This window comes from Diadema antillarum, unplaced genomic scaffold (genome assembly GCF_040938485.1).
Source record: "Diadema antillarum isolate AM-2024a unplaced genomic scaffold, OU_Dant_1.0 seq00000082_RagTag, whole genome shotgun sequence".
NCBI classification, from domain to species: Eukaryota; Metazoa; Echinodermata; class Echinoidea; order Diadematoida; family Diadematidae; genus Diadema; species Diadema antillarum.
The window spans coordinates 175,470-197,500 of NW_027271175.1; the positions used below are offsets into that span (position 1 = coordinate 175,470).

The 22,031-nt window shown below is 37.9% G+C and overlaps 1 protein-coding gene across 1 annotated transcript in view; it reads left to right on the forward strand.

Annotated features, from left to right (window-relative positions):
- The first annotated feature begins 8,094 nt into the window (after positions 1 to 8,094).
- LOC139726280 (synaptic vesicular amine transporter-like) overlaps positions 8,095 to 22,031 on the forward strand; it is a 23,819-nt gene continuing 9,882 nt past the window's right edge. Inside the window, exons 1-4 of the mRNA XM_071637348.1 lie at positions 8,095 to 8,231; positions 8,713 to 9,106; positions 13,348 to 13,406; positions 16,866 to 16,949. Of these exons, the coding sequence (XP_071493449.1) occupies positions 8,120 to 8,231; positions 8,713 to 9,106; positions 13,348 to 13,406; positions 16,866 to 16,949 (649 nt within the window). The 5' untranslated portion in view covers positions 8,095 to 8,119. The remainder of the gene's footprint in view (positions 8,232 to 8,712; positions 9,107 to 13,347; positions 13,407 to 16,865; positions 16,950 to 22,031) is intronic.

The window sequence follows — 22,031 nt, forward strand, 5'->3', positions numbered from 1 at the left end:
AGTAAGCTAGGCGACTTAACTAATAATTGAAGATACCTAAAACTCATCTCACTGTTTTCATTCCTCTCCACATTTCCCTCACGAGTGGTTCATCCTTCATCACTGACAGGGTTTTGAAGTTTTTGAAGGGGAAAGTGAAGCAGAAAGAGGGGGTACATCACTTTTTCTTTTATCACTGAACGTGTGCTTCTAACATTTCAAATGTACAAATGCAGGGTTGAAAGTCGTCTTCTTTTCTTTTTTTTTTTTTTTTTTTTTTTTTGGGGGGGGGGGGGGGGCTCAGAGGGCTTTTTCGGTCTGTTCAACATTCCGCTGATGAACACCCTTTGCTCTGTGGTTTGCTGCATGGCCAGCCAAGCTCATGATCATGTGCTAATTTTAGTCCCTATATACGAATCGTTGGTAACATTCCCTTCCCGCACCTCCCTTCATGTTTGTGTAAATTCATTGAGGCATGAAGGCCATTGTTATCTGCCAAGTCAGGCAGGCGTCGCGAAGTTAAAGTGGCTCCTTATTTTACTATCCATCTTTCTGGGTAAAATGGAAGCATATTTTCAAATTAAGTTTTCTCGAACAGGCGTAGATCATTTTTTACGCATGAGATGTCATATGAAAGGAAAAAGAATGGGTATTAAGGCTATGATTATATTTTTTCCAAATGATTGCCGAAAAAAGCCTGAAAATCTAATTCAAAGTTGCTATTTGCTCGTGCAAATGAAAATTTAGTGGCATTACTAGGTATTGTTCTAACTCCGTCATGCATGAATTAAGAACTATGAGTTGTGCATCAAATGCAAGAAGAGATGTATATCTTCCCATTCGTGCATATCTCATAATGCAAATATATGATTATGATCGCAAAGAATTGTAATGAAACTCGGTTTCGTTTTTTTCTGGGACACGCTGTGCAACGTTTATCCAATACATGCATTATTTCGCACGCGTGTATGTTTATAAAAATGCAGTATTTACAACTCATCCTGCTATTGAGTATGAGTATTAAAAAAGAAATGCATTACGAGCATCAATATGTATCCTAGCAACGAGATCGAAGGATAGATGAATGACTTATAGAATGTAGTATGGGCGCAGCAATATATACATGCATCAAGAACATCAGTACCATACAATACCAAACCTCACTAGAAAAGATAACCAATTGGTACATGCAATGTAATGAAAAAAAAAAATAATCCGTATTTCGTTCAAATACACAAGTTCTTGGTAGCGCATTGCATTCCTTAGTCACGTGAAATATTGACTTCTAGGGGGAAGAAAATTCTGTTCAAACATGAGGACAGGCTATATCAAGAACTACATGAAACCGCAATTCGTGATGACAATGTAGATTGTAAATACTCTTTTGTTGTAATGTCCTGTCTTTATTATTACTTCGAAAGAAAGTAGGCCCTACTTCTACTGTCTCGAGTAGTGAGTAGTCCTACAACTGCTACACCACTTCTTCCACTTCTACCGCTGATGCTGATGCTGCCGCTACCATGATGATTATCATGATTCATGTCATGTTCTCATCATCTTTACAATTATTGTCGTAGTCATCATAAGAAATGGCAATATAGCATTAGCATCATCGGTAGCAGGAGAAAAGATAAAAATCTCTCAGTGGCTTGAGTTCGTCTTAGATAAGAAATGCTCGTTAGATACTTCAAATCCAACCGCCCATGCAGTTGCTGATGGGGAGAATCATTTCCAGTAATTGCTCTACAGCCCCTGTCGTAATCCGGTGATCTGTGAAGTATATATTCGAAGCGATTCATCCATTCGAGTGTGATTCGTTATCCCTCCTCATAATTCTAGTTTATATGATTCGCTGATCTTGTGAATTGCCGGGTATATCCTGAAACGAATGTTTGCGCTCACTTAGAACGTCGGCTCTTGAAGTAGCTCGATTTCCGCCCTCCATTCGGAACAAGTACGCCTAGCACTGCCTAGCCCCCTCTGGAGAAATCGAAAGGTAAACACCTGTTGTCAACTGGTTGTTCCGCGCGGACGAGCTCAAATTTGATCAGTTCTTGGTGAAACCGGCGTATGTGCAAGCGTGACAGTGCTCTCGTATACGGTTCCTGGCTGTTTGGCTTTCATTTTTCCTCTGATTTCTTATAGCTGTCTTTCCCTCTTTCACTCTCTTCTCTTCAATTCCCTTCCCCCTTTTTATTAACTTTCCAGTTCTCCAGGCTTGCCTTATCTTCTTTTTTACTCCTGCTTTCTGCCTGCGTTCTATACCTTTTACATGTTTATATTTTCTTTCCCTCTCTTTAAGTGAAGGTTGTCCAAGACTATATACCCTTTCGTTTTGGATCGAAATGAAAACAAGACATAACAAAACTAAACCAAATCAATTTAACACACACACACACACACACTCACACACACACTCACACACACACACACACACACACACACACACACACACACACACACGCACACACATAAACCGAAAGAGCTATGCGAGTCAAATGGTAATGAATACAAGTCATGTAATCAAATATAATCATATATTATTTCAAATCTTGATTCAGAGTTGTTTGAATACATTAGAGCCGAGCAATAACATTTAGGCCTATATAGATTTTCGTAAACTGTCAGTATACTATTGCAGTTTAGGCATAACCATCATGGTTTAAGCCACTGGTTACCATGGGGAGCAGTGATAAAACAATGTTTGAGTTACCACATTTTGATGCATATGCATAGTTTAGTTGTATCACAAAACATCATGGTGCTACCATATAAAAATTTTGCAATAAAGCCACAAATATAAGGAGATGCCATTTATTTTCTCAATAAACCATAACTGTAGACTGTTTATTCTAGAAACAATCTTTAGTAAAACTATTATTCACATTTTGTATATTTAGCAAAACTTATCATTGATTATACCGATTAACATTTTTACATTGGTTGTTTCTCTCCCTTATTCACATTTTATAGAACCATTTGAAGCACCAAGCTGGTTTTTTTTTAATCTGCAAATGGTAAATAGTGGTTTTAAGTGTTTCTCCCCCTGATTTTGAAAATGATACACGGCAATACGTAATGGATATATTATGCGCTGCGTACGGACACACCCAGCGTGTCTGACGATTAAAGAAGCTCCGTCAAACTGTGTTGATAGCCCGACATAAGCTGTTCGTAGCTCACAACTCTTCGCGCGCGCTTCACCCATAAGTATGACCCTGCAGAAGAAAGGGTATATGATTATACCAGACGACACTGAAAGATTAAAGAAGACTTCGCGTGCCAAATTCTGCATCATTCCTCTTTCCCTGGGCAATTCCACTCGATGGAGGAATGCTGTGACCACAGGACTTGAGGAATATAACCGTTACTGAAGGATTTGATTCCTCGCTTTTGACTGTTACAACTTGTTGTTGGTATACCCCGCTGCCGCCGCCGCTGCCGCCGCCAAAACGATCCACCAGAATAAAGGATACTCGCAAACAATCATATCAACCGTCTTATTCTTCTCGTAGAAGCGGAGCAAGCGATACAACGATGGTACGTTTAAATATTTGTATCCTGTTTAATCATTCTTTTTTTCTTCATACGTCTAGTCATTTATCTCTGAGTAGGCCTATCTGCACTTGTCTGCATACAACTAAATATCGTGGAGAAGAAGAGCTCCAAATTACGACCTTGTGTGGTTTGGCCCAGTTGAGCAACTTACATGTACGTCAAACACGATAATTGCTTTGCAACAATTTTTCGTGTTGGTATAATTTGCAAACTGAACGTCGTGTCTTAGGACAATTTAGGACTCCTGTTTTGTAATTTTCAAGGAATGACATACTTATAGATCCCCCACTATGTAGGACTAAATCTATGTTCACCCTATGTTGACTCATAGGTCATAGATTAATTACCAAGGATGCTGGATTACATAACCTCTTTGATTGTATGTAGAGATATTGGATTTTCTAACAACTACATCAAAACATTCCATGTGCAGTTAGTTACACATAGATTTCATTCTAAAATCCCACATAAGGGCTGTGCTATCTGCTATCTTGCTAGTCTCTTGAATTCCTCTTACAAATAATTATATTATATGAACCAGAGCTTTGAAAAAGGAGAAATTGGCAAACATTGGCACATTCTTTAATTTAATTGTAATGGATCATTATAGTAGTTATAGGCATTCTTTGCATTCCTGCTGAGGTGGACAATGTATGTATATGTTTACTTGCCTTTGTTCTACGTTCAATAGCTGCATGGTGGAAATATTGATTTAGATTATTGTTTTTTCTCCTCTCAGTTAAAAAAAATGACCATTTTTTTCTGCTTGTTAGCAAAGATAAACAATCACCCAAGTGTTTATCGATTTTACTATCCGTAGCTGAATGTCCGGACACATGTTTGCACAGCAGCTGTGTGAAACTATTTGCGTTTCATTATTTACTGCTTCTTCGCAGACTGACTCATAATCACGCGCGGTACACTTAAATTCGTCCGCTTTTCTGCGACGCGAAAAATCAGAGGCTCTATAGTATGTCACTTTTGACATGAAATTTCCCGCCATAAAACTGATGAAAACAAAGAAAAATTAACACAGTTAATGTGGAATGTTTGTTTAAGACAGTGTGCTCTGAATTTCACGTGGTAGCTACCGTAACCAGTATGACTTAGGGTATTTATATAAGTGACAATATGACTTATTACGATATATTCAAAGAATTTTTGGGAAGAACCCATAGCTTTAATCAAAGGGGAAACTGAATTCAACTCCATGATACAAGGGAATAATTATTACACTGGCCATGACTTTTGGATGATTCTGGTACGAATTACATCCTGTCGTCCTTTTAATCTTAGTAAATATGGATCACTTTTCAAACGACCCTCTATATCATACTCAATTAAGTTACAATACGACTTTAGTCACTTTCCCTAGAACGAAGTAGACTGAGTCACTGTACCACATGAGTGAAAGTGAGTTCAGTTTGGTCTTGCTTCTCACAATGCAGACTGACTCTTGACCTTAGCCGGTGCGTCATCAATTTTGTGTCTTAAATTGCATACAAACCAAAGAATTCAATGAAATGGGGGAAAGGAGTATAATAAATGTTTCCCTTTTGCAATGGCCATGAAGCTATTTATTGGTTGGATGAAGCTACCGGAGTATTAAACTGCAAGCATATGCATAAAATGCCTCAACAACGCGTACAGTGACGCTAAATAGGACATCGAAATTATTATGTTGTCGTTTTAACATCGAGTTAATTCGACGTTACACAACTTCGTTCTTTCTTTACTCGTTGTCATTCATCGGCCACTGGACGCTTAAAGAACCATATAGCAACAGTGTGCTTCTCATCTCTTACTTCAGCTAGACTTGACGCGCATTAACCGTTCTGTAGCCGGGACTTTGGACACTGTGTAGAACACTGAGAGGTTTTCTGTGTCAATCAGCACTCAAAGGATTAACTGCCGATAAAGACCGAGTATAGAAAAAAAGGGGGCAGATCAAAGGCTGATGCACGCCTTTGAGGGCAATGCCATTTTATGGTCAAATTGACTTTGATGAATAATGCCAATCGAACAGGAATTTCTGGTTTTATCTGACCGAAATGTGAAAGTCGTTGAACTTTGCGGTTTACCAAACAGTGATAAGTCTAGCAATCACATATGCAGATTAGGTCAGGTGATAATGTCATGCAGGCCTAATATTTTATGAGAACACAAAATATTTACTAAAATTCCCTCTTCTTGCACGAGATCAAATAAGAAAAAAATTATCATATCTATCCTTTTGAATCAGGTTCTCCTTATGTCATACAATAAAACGAGCTTTTGAACTGTAGTTCAACTTTTAACAACGATTTTTTTTTTTTTGGGGGGGTTCCCTTTTCCGTCATGTTTGTTAATTTACAGATCAGCAGCCAGTGCGATCTTAACAAATTTAATTTGTAGAGGGAGACAAAGTGAAGAAACTCTCACCTGATTTTTTTTGTTTTTGTTTGGGTGTGTGTTACTGTTAATTTGACGATAAGATGTAATGTTGAATTTTCTCCTTTTTTAATTTTCTTGTTTTGTTTTATGGAACAGACTTGACTTTGCAATGCAGACAGACTTTTAATATTCCCCCTACACGTGTGCTTGCAGATTTCCTCCGTAATTGAAAAAGGGTATAGAGGTAGAGCGTGCTATTGAAAAGCTTCGACTGAAATTATTTGTGGAAACTAGCGTTCAGTTGAAATAATATTGCTTATCGGAGATGGTTCCACTCACGAAGAAAGTGTAAATTTTAACGCGGCAGCGCGCTCTTCACACGTTTTGGCATGTGCGTCAATGTCAGTCGTCGGCGTCAAATTCTATTGTAATCTGTCACGGTATCTCTGTGCGCGAGATAGACTCACAGAAAGATCAGTTGAATTCAATTTCAGCGAAGTGTATGCTTTATTATTCGGTACTCCCATGTACACACAATATGCAGTGCAGCAATATCAGCGGAAATGATGACAGTGCGGGACTGTGAAGACTAATATAATTATTATACTGTTTTGAGTGCATATTGACATGATATCACATGGTCATACCACAGTATACTATTATCGTTGTCGGCCCATAACTATAATGTGGAATCTTTCATACTATATCGTCGGTCTTATGCCAAATAAAAGGGCCTTAAACCACTTTCACTGTTATGCAAAAAGGCCCTTAACGACATGGACTTTGTACACTGCTTTAAGTGCCCTTTTGGCATAGCGGTGGAAGTTCTTTACGACCCTTTAGGCATAAAGCCGACGATATTATGATATAACAAAATAAAATGATTATGATAAACTGTAGGTTGATTTGATATTGTATGATACAATATAATGCGATCTGATATCATACATACACTTGATTTTTTTTTAAAGTTTAATATCACACAACTCGACATAGCCGCTGGAATTATGTTCCCCCCCCAAAAAAAAAAAAAAAAAAATGTCTCATTTATCGACGAAAAAATATAACTCCCAATGGGCTGTCAAGCGTTATATTACAACAATAAACAACACAATATTTGTTATATCGTATGGTCCGCATAAATACACATCCTTTCATTCCAGCCCCATCAGCAGCCGGTCAAATTTCGGAATCATGTTACCTGACGTGACGGCACTGTTCGCAATAAAACGATTCCAATCCTTGCTACGTTAGTCTCGTGAATGCATTGTGACCAATCACCAACCAGTATCTCTATAGACTATTCAATATACTCAGGAATGCAATAAGGTTACATGAATTATGTTATGCGTTTGTGTCTCTGTGTGTACACGGGCGCGGTAATGAGTGGGCTTAGAACTATACCTTTTAGGGATTTGCATTCTCCAGGTTTACACATAAGACCGCTGTACATAGGGATAATTTTAAAAAAAAAATATCAGTCACAAGCCTCCGTCGGAGCTAGACTATAATTGAGACAATTATAACCTATGATTTGAACAATGACTGTAGTATAATCTATAATGATCTGATGTCATATTCATACATTAATGCGTTTATGCATGTTAGACACTGAGCAAAATGGTCAAAGCAGCCATTTAAACTATCTCTCAGACAGTATAACTCAAACTCGAGAATTATTTAATAATGATAATAACAATAAGGTCTTATTTATCCAGGGTAGCCTCTTCAGTGTTGCCACTGCTCTACCAGAGGGCCCTGCCATTAATATTACCCCAGCGTTGCCAGGTACCCATTTATACACCTGGGTCGAGAGGGACATTGTGGGTAAAAACATCTTGTCCAAGGACGTAAGCACTGGGAGGGATTCGAACTCGGGTCCTGCGATTGGGAATCGAGAGTCTTATCCACTATGCCACAGCGCCCCCACTATGAGGTGGTAAAGATCTCGCCTTTTTTCTGAGATCATCTAAACGTGATCTAAAGGCAAACTACAACATAATACACGTTCTTTAGAACACGATTTGTTAACAGCACATGTTGCCGAGCGTAGGATGCTCTGGTCTAATTTCCTCTTCACTAAGTGGAGTTGATCCAATCCCTTTATCATATTTAGAGGACCGCTTCCTTTTCATACGCAGGCAACCGTTCCGCTGTTAAAGAACTGATAACGGGTTCTAGGACGTGAACCTAATCATAGTCCATACCGATGGCGCCGTGGATGTCGAGCGCGACGTCGAAGCTGAGGTCGTCGAGGTCCGTGATCCTGGTCGTCATCCTGCTCGCCCTCTTTCTGGACGAAACGTTGATGACCGTAGTCGGTATGCTTCTTTGTGTTTTTTTTTTTGTATGTGTGTGTGTGTGTGTGTGTGTGTGTGCGCGCGCGTTCTTTTCTTTTTGCATCAATAAATATCTCAATAATGTGGGTCAAACATGTCAAATATGGCCTAACGAATCAAAATTCTGTCACCCTAGAATGGCGCATCAAAAAAGTGAATCATGGACTGTGTGTTTGCTCTTACACTGCCATGGTTGTAACTCTCACATTGCGCAGATTCTTTCTTCTTCTTCTTTTTCTAGTTGAAGAAGAAATCTATCTAATATCGTATCATTCCTTGAAGGGATGGTAGCCATAAGAAAAGCAAGAAAACTATTCAAATTGTGTTTGACTTTAAGAGATTCCCGGAATATATTTAATCCTCAACTTATTTCGCGCTTATTGTTTCATGGCAAGACTTTCTGACTTCAGAGAGAAATTATTATGTTTATTAGCTCATTGAATTATGTCCTCTCAAACCACAGTTCCAATCATTCCGGATCTGTTCATGAAATCATATTGTGGAAATACGACTGCTGCCGGTGATTCATCCGCACACTATGGACCTCTCTACCAACCATACGGCCGCTCAGAGCTGGTGCCGCCGGCACGGCTCCAGGACTACTCCTGGTACGACGAGGACAATGCCGCCGAGATTTTGGAGGAATACTCCTGGTACGACCCACGCGAAAGGGATGCGGCAAATATCACTGGTCACCATGGCAACGGAGTGAACGTGTCGGTGATGAGAGCCAGGTTTGAGAGCGCGGAGCAGGAGGAGTGCAGCCAGCACGTAAACACTAAGACCGGATTGCTCCTGGCGTCCAAGTTCATGGTGCGGCTGGTCCTCAGTGCGCCGCTTGGAATGTTCACAGAATGGTGAGACGCCATCATGAATTATGATATTGTATAGGTCACGTATGCATAATGTATCTGTTTGGGTGACAAAATCTCGTATCTAAAAATGTCGAATGTTCAGCAGAGCGATCTCTCCCTCCGCCCCCCCCCCCAAAAAAAAAATAGAGCAACAACATGGCAGCCCAAGCACTTTATCAAATGGAATCGCCTTTCCTTTGACATGCTGTGGTGGCTTCCTTTTTTGGTAAGACAGCCAGGGTTTGGACGTGGCATCACTTAATTGATAAACCGACAATTAATCCAAAAAGAAATTTTCATCAAATTTTGAGATCCAAGGTCTTGGAACTCCAACGACATTATACAAGTATATATGTTTACATGTATACATACGCGCGCGCACACACACACACACACACACACACATATATATATATATATATATATATATACTCCTAGATGGGTCATTTGGAAGACATTTCCATTTGTTTTATATGCAAATTTTAAAATACATGTTCAATGGCAATTTACGCAATGGAGACACGAAAATTGTCTCCTTAATGACCAGTTGTCTCCCTAATGAAAACACTTCCCCCCAATATGTCTCCCTAAGGTGCCAACTAGGGATATATATATATATATATATATATATATATATATGTATAATTTCTAATGACTATAATGATAATCACTAGCAATGAATGAAAGATCAGAGGTCAAACTATCAGAGGTAAAGCTTTGGTAGGTTCATTAATTTACAAGGCTTAGATGTTTCATAATGTTAACGTGATTAAGGCAGTGCCATTGATCTCACCAATTTTGTATGAAAAACCATGCACACAATTCATATAGTGTAGACATGTAGCATAATGAATATGGTAAAGGCGACAGTAGATGTTTATAACCATGACTTACGACCACCAGATGGCATTTCGTATTCAACGTCTATGGAAATTTTAACCTCTGGTGACGAGCGGGTTAAACTATAATGAATTTGGCTCAGGAATGTATGTCAGCTGATGAAGGTCAACAAAAATCGTATTTGACTTTTCATTCTTTGATAAACATCATTCCATCGTTCTGCAAAGGCAGCTAGAAATGAGAGGGACAGGGAGAGTTCACTCAAATATTTATCATCTTAGGCAGTGGTAGGTAGGCTCAATTACTGAATACATGCATTTTCATTGTAATGTCGGCGTGTCTGAGAGAGTCAAATATAGTGTCAAGCAAATAGCAGAGGAATTAGTTAATTTCCAACCGAAAAAAAAGAGCAAAAAGTAGGTCAAGTTAATTGTCGAGGGCGATAATCCCAGATCAATTGATGACCAGGGCCCTGGTGCATAAAACGATGCAATCACACATACAGTAAAAGAATCGAATATAAGTCAGGTATCAGCCAATCACAGCTGAGTATTCAAAGATTTATGTTTGATTTCAGACTTATGTCCGATCTCGACCTTTATGCAACGGGGCCCAGAACACGTATTAGTTCCGTAATAGAATCAACTCTTGTCTTCAATAAACCAACCAGACACCTCTCTTTGAAGACAAAACCAGTTCTTTAAGTATCACTCTTTTCCAGCTCCCCCCCCCAAAAAAAAAAAAAAAAAAAAAGGAGAAGAAGCATTCAATGGAAATTTGAATTCAAACTTATGGGATACGGGATGCATATGATTATGTTTATCGTATTACTTCATACGGGCGAAAAAAAAATGATAGTGACACCTTGATTGCAGAGAAGAGCGTCAATAGTTACATTTTCGAGCTTTTTGTCGCCAGAAGTAGAGTTCAAACGATTCATCAAAACTGACAAACTTTCGAATGCCGTGATGTAATTACAACGTCATTCATTACATCTGAAAAATAAAGAAAAACAGATCCGTCCAAGTTACATCACTCTGGATTTTTCCGTCATTCATCATGGAAGTGCAAGTTTTAAGGCGTGGGATCATGGGAATTTTTTTTCTGACCGTTTAGGCGGGAAATTATTGGTAGCAGGCGATCATGACCAAATACTTCCTATTAGTTCCCCTCCCCCCCCCCCCAATTAGAGAGACAATGAGTGGACAAAGGAGGAAAAAAATGCCCGTGGTTATGAGGCCAGGCCAACGTCACTACGCTCCCATGTACGAGCTGAAAAGTAAATCTGCCTGAACCGTCACAGCGACCGATATATTGGAACTTTTCGGCAAACACTGCGGCGGCTTGACTTTTTAGAAACTGAGGCGTCCGCTACGTCAAGGCAAATTTTAATCAGTAACCGCCTAATCCCCAGGACAATTTAACAGTCACGTCCGCATGTGTATTCACGAAGGCATGACTGCTCAGGTAGCATGTTTTTTTCCTTTCCTTTCCTACTAGAGGAATACGTTAATAACACAGGAGAGGAGAGTATCCATCCAATGACACGTTTTTTCCTCTCTCATTTTTGTCTTTTTAAACTTTGACGTCAGGGACCTCAATTTCTAACCTGGTAGCGAAACGCGTTCACGAAATAAGTTCATTCATTAGCAGAGCAAGAGTACAACTCTCCCAGCAACCCATACGCTGTGACATGAAGTTTGCACTTCGTTCACGGCATTCAAATTACCATGAGGTATGGAATTTCCAAGTGACGTGAGAACGAAGAGCCTGTAAACATCTTGAACAAATTTTACTTGGCAAATTCTCCTCATCACGATTGGTCTGCGTATTAAATCCTGTATGTACATTTTGTTTACGTGATGTGTCAGTTATAGTCTGATGATGGGCAAATTCATATCGCGTTGTCATTGCTAACCTGATGTACCCAATATGTGTTTAGATATTTCTTTGCATATATATATATATATATATATATATATATATATATGCAAGAAATGTTGTGCCAACGTTTAAACTTCCTGGTCGTGGAGACATCATATAGGCGTAAGACAGTATATTTAGTATTCCACGGGAGACGTAGCTTCTTCTTCCTATTACCTTTATTTGGTGTTCGAGCTTTCGGTAAACAAAATGACAAATGTGCCACTGCCAATGATATTTATAACACGACTTACATGTATGTGAAATAACATAGCTACAAAGTACCATATCATGGCGTGTGTAAATATAAAGAGCACCCACAAGTCGCGTTAAATCACTGGCAGTGGCACATTTGTCATTTTGTTTGCTTGTATAAATCCTGATGAAGGCTGACACGGCCGAAAGCTCGAACACAAAATAAAGGAAATAGGAAAAAGAAGCTACGTCTCCCGTGGAATACTATACTATCTTACGCCTATATATATTTATATATTCATATGTACACTGATGAAGAACCGAGGCGGGCCGAAAATTTTGTTAATAAAAACCTTGTTGGAACTACAAATGGCGTCCTCGACACTCCTTCTTCTTCTTCTTCTTCTTCTTCTTCTTCTTCTTCTCTTCTTCTTCTTCTTCTTCTTCTTCTTCTTCTTCTTCTTCTTATAATAATAATAACATTCGAAGTCCAACACGTGGAAAATTCCAAGAGGTATATACATTTAAATGTATGTTATGCATTATATGTTATTATTGTGAAGATTTTTCTGGAAATACTGGTTATAATGGTATGCGAAAGTATGATACTCTGTAATGATCATTATCGGATCGGTGCCCGGTAAATATGCCAGAGGTGTTAATATAATGTATACATATTATACCTAAAAACCATCCTATTTCCTCCAATACGTAATCACACGATTTCCAAAATGCAAACGGTGTTCAAGCTGTAGAATGTATCAAATTACGTATGTGTGCGTGCAATGTTTGAAAAGAGATAAGAATCAAATAAATTCAAATAAACGAAGTATCAATTGAAATCACACTATAATCTTCTGTGACAAGGAATGAACTGATGAAGTGAGCACGATACAAGCTCTGACGAGATTCGTTCTCTGTTCTGTATCATAGGCAAGGTATATACTGGTATAGTGGCATTTGCCAGTTGTACACAGCGATGAATATTTTATAGTCTTGCGAAGGTCGCAGATGTATTATTTGCACTGATTGAATATTCGGCTTCGCAGGATTCGGAAATGCCAGACAAAATTGTGCATCGACACTGACGACATTGCTGCAGGCTTTGAAACTAGGTGGATCTTCATTTTGACAAATATTATAGTATATATCATATTTGATGTGTTAAAAATGTTCACTGCATGGTGTGCGTATGGGGTTAGCATGAAATAGGGGCGACTAGATTAACACTCAATAAAACTACCGGAATTATATTTTGTGATTTGTTTCATTTTGATCACGCACAGGATTGGTTATTTCTTCCCCCTCTTTGGCAGTACAATCATCTTGATTGGTTCGTGCTTGGGTGAGTCATATTCATTCATTACTGATCACAATCAAAGTAATGTAATTATCGTTATACTCAGGAGTAAATTATATACACATATACCTATCATATGCATACACATATACGTATACATATACATATACACATATATATATATATATATATATATATATATATATATATAGGTGTATATATATATATATATATATATACACATATACCTATCATATGCATACACATATACGTATACATATACATACACACACACACACACACACGCACATATATACATATATATATATATATATATATATATACGTATACATATATATATATATATACTTTATATACATACATATGCATACATATACACATATTTCACATTTGTATATCGTATAACATGGTTGGAACTGAAAGAGAGAGAGAGAGAGAGAGACCCATTGCAGCACATGATTTAAAGGGTGTGTACAGTTCTGGTCGAGGTGAAGATTTGGCTTTTAACGTTTTGTGAGATATTCAGAAACCACTCTATGAGATGTCAAAGAGCATGCAGTTCTAAGGGATATCAAAAGTTTATTCGATGAAAATCGGTTTTGAAATGGCTGAGATATCCAAAAACAAGGTGAAACAAAGAGATACTAATAAAGTTGGGGCATGTCGCCTTTTATTATTAGCACTTTTTTGGATATCTCAGCCATTTGAAAACCAATTTTCATCAAGTAAACGTTGAATCTTTCTTAAAATTACATGTTCTTTCATATTTCATGATAGGCTTTTCATTATCTCACTTAGAAATGTTCAAAACATGAATCCCTACCTCAACCAGTACTGTACAGTCCCTTTAAGTTGACTTCTTAAAGGGATGGTATAGTGTTAGTTGTGGTGGGGACTCAGGTTTTAACTTTTTGTGAGATTATTAGAAACCACATTAAAGAGCATACAATTCTATGAGGAATGAAAAGTTTATTACTTTATTTTTTAATATCTGAGCAATGTCAAAATTGATTTTTATCAAATAACTTTCAATTCCCTCTTAGGATTGCATGGTCTTCAATATTACTTTCTAATAATCTCGCAAAATGTTTAAGACCTGAATCTGCATCTCAACTAAAACTATACAATTCCTTTAAAGCAGATCTATACAATTATTTCAAAATATGTCACATATCTGTTACGAATCATTTAACGAATTTGATTTTGTTTGGAAGAGAAGTTTGAGTTTGCTATTTGTTTCCTCTGCTACTGGGCAAAAAAAAAAATCCTCCACAACAATGTGAGGTATTTTGCGGGTCCGGTGCACCGGTTAGACTTGTCAACAAAAGGTAGGTACGTATCTAGCCGAAGACCATATATACCCAACACAAATACAACCGCTGATGTATTTGTTCTGTGACCACGTGTTGTCGAAACCTTAAAACTTATGCACGCCTACATGATATTCAAGTTATCCTTCCAATCGTCATTCATAACTTTATTGTTATATACTCTGGAGTGTGTGTGTATGTGTGTGTATGTGTGTGTGTGTGTGTGTGTGCGCTTAACAGTATGAGCTTTGGGCACATCATGAAATGAAAGATTAAAAATTGCCGATTAATACGATTGCTATGCAGCAATATCGTTACGTCCAATATAAAGAGATGAGTTCATTTTGAATTACCGAAATGATTTCTTGATAGTTTTAAATCAATGGAATGTATCCTGAAAGAGAAAAAAATGTATTTGGAATATCTGATTTTGGGCAAGAGCTGCTAATTTTTTGGGAAAGATTTTGCCTCGAGTTCCTACTGTCTTTACTTTTGTAGTAAAAAATGGAGAGTGTTATCAACATGACTGATCGAATCGTATCACTTTTTAATCGTAACGCGATTTAACCAACATGGGACCAGGAGTCTTATAAGTCCCATTGACTTTGTATATAAATAGGCCTATGTTACCGATGGTACTAAAAGAGTTAACATTCAAATCCTGGATGGATATTGGAGTCTTTGTCGTAGGGTAATAAAAACTACCCAAGAAGATCTCAGGCTCGCTGCAATATCAGGGTGAAAGACAAATCTCATTGGGATTTCTTCCCCTTTGCTCTGGTCTTCGAATATTTGAACATCCAAAGCGGATCAATATTTGTCGTTGTGATAGGCACAAAGGATCCACTTGACAGGAGTAACCTCATATGTCTGCCCACGTCCTAAAAACAGACAGAGACAAGCAGACGGACAAAGACAAAAACCAAACCAACTTAATAAGATTGCGTTGGGGTTGAATACAGACATTATTTGGCGTGCACTAGCACAAAGTCCCTATATCGCCTTACATTTTTTGTTTGTTTTACTCTTGGTCTTTATCTGGAGTACTTTAGTAACTACAACTTACTTGGGTTTAGTTATTTCTGATGATTTTGGTCCCCGCAAAAGTGACCATCTCCCAAAAATCTCTCCAATATTTGTTTCAGCAAGTAACATTCTATGGTCCTGACTCATCTTGTTATGAATAATAAATATAAACGTGTACATGGAAATTGCGTACCTTAAGACAGTTACTTGTCCTCACACTACACTGAGCACTGGTATATGAATATATACTAGGATATACTCATATGCCAGATATGAGTGTATGAATGTATATTATATATTCATAGTACTCACAGAAACACGCGCACATACAAACATAGTGTACATACATTGTACAACATGCTACACAATTGGATGTACAAATACATTGTATGCTGTTCAAGACTTAAAGTCAATTTGTGCTCTTGCCACTTTCTATCTTTTTCTTTTTTGGGGGGAGGGGAGGGGGAGGGTGTGGGTGGGAGGTGTTATTTTTCAGTCTTGTGTATAGATAATGTCTGATTATGCAGCCTTATTATACTGACATTCAGTAAAATGTACATATAGTATCGGTTTTGGTTGGAAGTTGAAGTTTTTCGTTCATTTTTATCTATTTTTTGTTTGTTTTCTGTTTCCTTTACCCGGTGGATCAGACACAAGTTAACTGACAAGGGTTATCATAACTAACGTTAATATGCTATCACAGAATTGCGTCGGGATCAATTAACTCAAGAGGTTTTGACATCACTGAGTGATATGTCTCATTAAGTAAACGGTCTCATGGTCGCCTCGTATTCCTCACCGCTGTTTCTTGGGGAATAGGTCTCAAATCAATCTCTTATAGGTAAACATCTTTGTCTTGTCAATTCCGAAAAAGCATGACTACGATGTCCCGACAGTAAGCATGGTAAGGATCATGTTATTTGTATATATCTTTGGAGACGAACATGCTGAAAATTTAATATATGCATTCCAAATAGCGGGGACATCAAATTCTCCTGCATTCGTTTAGGGATGTAGGCACGTAAAGCAATGGAACATCCAAAGCTCCATACCTATACATAAACCACCAGCCTTCAGGAATAATGATTGCAACATTATGTATGATAACAATACATAATACTCCGACTGTTTACTGTTGTTCTTTCAGCATACGCCTTTGGCCAGTCATACGTCGTGTTTCTTATCGCCCGTCTATTGCACGGAGTGGCAGCCACCGCCATAGAAATTGCAGGTCAGATAAAGACTTAAATTAATGTCTCTGTTTGTCATATGTAATGAATTATATATAAACTGCATGTAATTATATAGACATACATACATACATACATACATACATACATACATACATACATGCATGTATCAGTACATCCATATGAGACTGCGTGTTATCATTGATCGTAATCGTTTCCTTAAACGATTGAAAACATAAACCTCTAGCAGCGGACCTGGGCTTCATCAATTGAGGGAATTTTCCCTTTTAAATTATTACTTCAACTGATTTTTCCTTCCAATCCGCACCATTCTGTAATTCGTCATTGAAATCTACCGTGACCTCTGCCATAAAGTGATCAGTATTACAATTCCTGATTCTGAAACACCTGTTTCTGTTGTACATCACAATGTATAGTAGCTGCTTGCACCTCTGACCACACCGCCACGCCCAATCATTATTCCAACAAACACCTCCCACCTGTATACAACCATCGCATAACCATTACAGGTGACACCGCCACAAGCGCCAACACCACAACCAGCACCACTGTTAATGTCCCCGCCACAACCAACATCACATTAACACCACCACGAACATCAATAGTGCTACCACTGTCTCATACCACTAATAGTTCTTCCGCCACTAATAGTGTTAGCCACTACTATCCAGCAGTACAGCATCACCACTAAAGTCACCATACCTTTTTCTACATGCTATCATCCATATTTCCATTACTATCGCCACCATGATTGCTACCATCAAACCAACAACTATACCACCTTCACCACCAACGTCACCAACCACTTATAACCGCTACCACCATCATCACTTCTACGATCACCAACCACCACTACCACGACACTCGAGCTCTTAACAAGGCCTAACACCACCACAATCATCATCACTTACACAATCACATATTTCAACCACCGCCACCACTATCATTTCTTTCTAATACAGCTACCATTATCACGTGACTGTAATACTCAATAACCTCCAGAGCCGCTAAAAATCGTCAGCATATAGAGCATTAGCAACACGCTTAAACCTCCATTCCGTTCTTGCCATTTGGCGTCGCAGGAGAAAAGGGGATTCGAGCCTTGTAACCTCTTGATGTGACATGCAAAGAAAATGTTGTTTTTTTTTCCTCCATTGCATGCACTGCGTGACGTTTCATTCCACTGTAACAGAAAACGATTGCCTTTCATGTTAGCAGCCAATGTCAAGAGTATTGCGTTTTGTCAGCTAGTCTGTAATGCCCATCAATAAGAGGGGGGGGGGGGGGGGGGGAGGAAGAGAGACTTAACGACGCGCCCACTACGCTTTGCGACTGGATTTACAAAAGAACTGTTTGTATACACTTAAGAAATACTTCTCCTTTTTTCCTTTCTTTGAGCACATACACACTTTCCCCTCACACACAGGGCGTTGCAGCCGTTGTTGTTAATGTGATACGTAAACATTATTTAAATTATATACACAGTGGTTTTTGTATACATGTACATAACGAGAATATATGTATTTTGTGTGATATTCATTATGTAAGTACACATCAAATAGATTCTTTAATTACCTATTTACACTTATTTTGCACAGGTATTCATGTAACCTGTGTCTCGATGCCTTTAGTTATACTAAGGAGGTACTAAAACGAGCTCACCTACAGCCGTCTTATATAGTATATTCCGGAATGTGTAATACTTATGTGCATAATAATATGTCTAAGAGGAAAATCGTCAATAGAACTTGCATAGTTGAATCAAGAAAAGGTACACTATATAATATCATGCCTATAGTGTCAGAGTGTCGATATTTCGATCGATCTCGTCGTATTTTATAATAATGGGATTGTTACCACGTGGTAGACCACTGCCACATGGCGGACAACGTGATAAAGAAATATGCCAAACATGTCATTGTTTAACATATGTTTGCCCTCGGTGAATTAGTCAGTTGTAATATTTTAAAAGAATCCTCAAAGCTCAATCGGTCATCATTTTCTCTTGTTATTTATCTTTCAGTCCGATTTCTAGACAAGAATACTTCCACTTGCATCACATATAGCTTATGCTTAGACGCCTTTTTCCATGAATTACTCTCTTGGGCACTTTTGAGTAATCTATATCCAGATTTTTCATATGGTTCGTAGGATGAGGGGAAAAAAGAGGCCGTTAGTTTCCTCTTGAAACTGCTATGAACAGTTATTGCATAGTCGTAGGTATAGTAGTGGTGGATACACGGTATAGAGTTATATTTTTTCTTCCATCTCAAAATTTAGTTGTTGTCCGAATCATGCTTATATACGATGTTCTTTTTTTTCTATTCTATGTCGTACTAATTTGTATTTGTGTCCTGTTTTTATGTTTATTTGTGCTTTTATTCATGTTTGTCTTTTCTGTTCTGTCTGTGATGTTTTGAATTACTTTATATTATCCTTTTGTAAGTTTTTGCGCCGATTGTACGAGTTGTCCACAGTGTACAAGCTCTGCTTTTTGGTGGACCCCTCATTTCTTTTTTTCCCCCTTCAGAACATGGATAATTAACGACTTAGGTTTGAAACTACTGTATATATACATGTACATGCTTTTGATTTTTTTCTACTGCTAATTTTCATCGCAAAGTCAACTATTGCGTACTCAAGATCATGTGTAATCTTCGTGTATCATGTTATGTTCTGTGGAAAAAAATCATTGAAATGAAATTCTCTGACGTTCGCAAGTCTTCTATCGGATTGCTCACTATAGATGAAGAAGGTTGGTTTGGTTTGGATTGGTTTTATTCCCGTCATAAAAAGGCATACAAATGAAATAACTTTGCAAATATACAGAGTTTACAGAAATGCAATGTTATACAAACATATACAAAAATGATATCATTAAACAATAAGAGTATAAATTTACAAACAGAGAACCTAAACAATGATAACAAAGACAAAGTAAATAAGTGAGATAGAGGAAAACGGATGGAAAACCCATATTCAGCGACACTGTTGTAGAGTCACTGGTCTTCCATGGGGACCAGAAGAAGAAGAAGAAGAAAAAGAAGAGAGAGAAAAAAAAAACACGATAGAAAAGAGGGAGGGGGGAGGGGTTATATCGTCTTGTTATAACAATAATGATATTCAATATTATCTTCTATTCAAATCAAGATCAATATAGAAATCAAAATAATCATTAATTATACAAACATCATACATAAAAATATTTGAATTGTTCATTAAAAAAACACACCATTGAGTCTTATTCAGTCTAATTCTCAAGGTATACGAGGAGAGCCTTGTATTCAGTATACTAGCCACCTCCTTGGTATAGCCTTGGTTATTATAGAGGATGTGCTTACGACCCACGTGCATTTATAGCTTGTCTTCTTACATAATGAATAGATTCAGTGGCGTGTATCAATCGCCAAGGCGTCTCACCTTCTTCACATTTCACACCTTTTTCGAATTGATCATGGTAGCAGCTCCATGAATTGATGATACTTCTTCGAGTTTACGATGTAATTGCACCCTGTTAGTGAGTAGCGAAGAATCAATATACGCGTTTATGGGTCGTTAACTCGTAGGGCTTCTTGAATTCGGTCGCCGTGCACTTTTACAATTCGAGACCCCGATGTCATTCGTCTTTTGCCCGCTAACTGTTGGACTCCAGCGACGTTAATTGATTTCAAATGGTACCGCCGGGTGTGATATTGCATTTGCCGTCATGGTTAAGCTACGCTGAATTGAATGTTTGTCAGTAATGGCCAGAAAGTAGCGTGCCCTCATCCTTTGACAGATTTCAAACGATTCTCGTGTTCCAGATTTTATGCCCATTCGCGTCATCACCAAAACGTTTAAGTGCCTTTCTTAATCGGTCGATGACAAATTGGGGTGTCTTCACCCTTAAATATCAAGTACTTGTTAGGTATCATGATTTATTGGAGAGAATATACAGTATTGTTTTTCCTCATCAATACATAATTTTCAAAAGCTTTCAAGCATGCCGAAGCTGTTTCTACAAATGAATATGGCGACGAAACACACACACACACTCAAATTATATATATATATATATATATATATATATATATATATATATATATATATATATATATATGTATATATATATATATAACCCCTCTTGTCTATGTCATCTAAAATAACAGAGGTGTAAAATCATTATTTCAGTGCATCATAAAATGATAGTACTTTGTTCTCCCTAATGACGTAATGGCGTACAAAGCAGTTGCCCTTGGCTCTACTGGAGGCGAATCAAATCTAGTCTTGCTTTGTGGAAAAAAAAATCACTCGGAAATTTAAACAACAACAAAACAACAACAACAGCAATAACAACAATATATAATAACAATCACAACCCTTCGCTGACTAACAAATGTAAAAGACTTTTTTTTTTCTGTAAGCTTCAATATCTTGTACATTTCATAAGAAATGTAACTTCATAAAAAGACTTTCTGATATCTCTTCCTTTCGCCATTCTCGTGAGCAAAAGCTATGTTAAATTGTAGTTTTTTTGGTAGATTCTTTTTCGTCTACACACACACGCACACGCGCACATACACACGCACACACACACAGTACACACATTTTGTCTCATATCTTTTCTCTTTCTTTACAACCCTCTCTCAAACGCACGAACACACACATAATTCTCATATCACTTCTTTTCTCCATCTTCCTCCTTTGTGTATCTCTCCCTCACAAAATGTCATTATATCACAATATCATTTCTCTTTATCTACCTCCCTCTCTCTCTCTAAATGTCTCTATCTCTTCCTCTCTACGACATACCTCTCCCTCACACAAACACAAACACATTCTCTCATATTACATCTTTTCTCTGCCTTCATATCTCTCTATCTGTCTCTTTCTCTACCTCTCTTTCTCTCCATATATATCTCCCTCTCACACCGAAACATTATTTCTCTATACCTTGATATCTCTCTGAATTTTTTTTTCTCTCTCTCTACCTCACTACCTGGTCTTTCTGTCTCTATATCTCCCCCTCACTAAAGCACATCATTTCTCACATTTTACATCTATATCTCTGCCTTCATATCTCTCTATAAACCTGTCTTCTTCTCTACCTCTCTTTCTGTCTC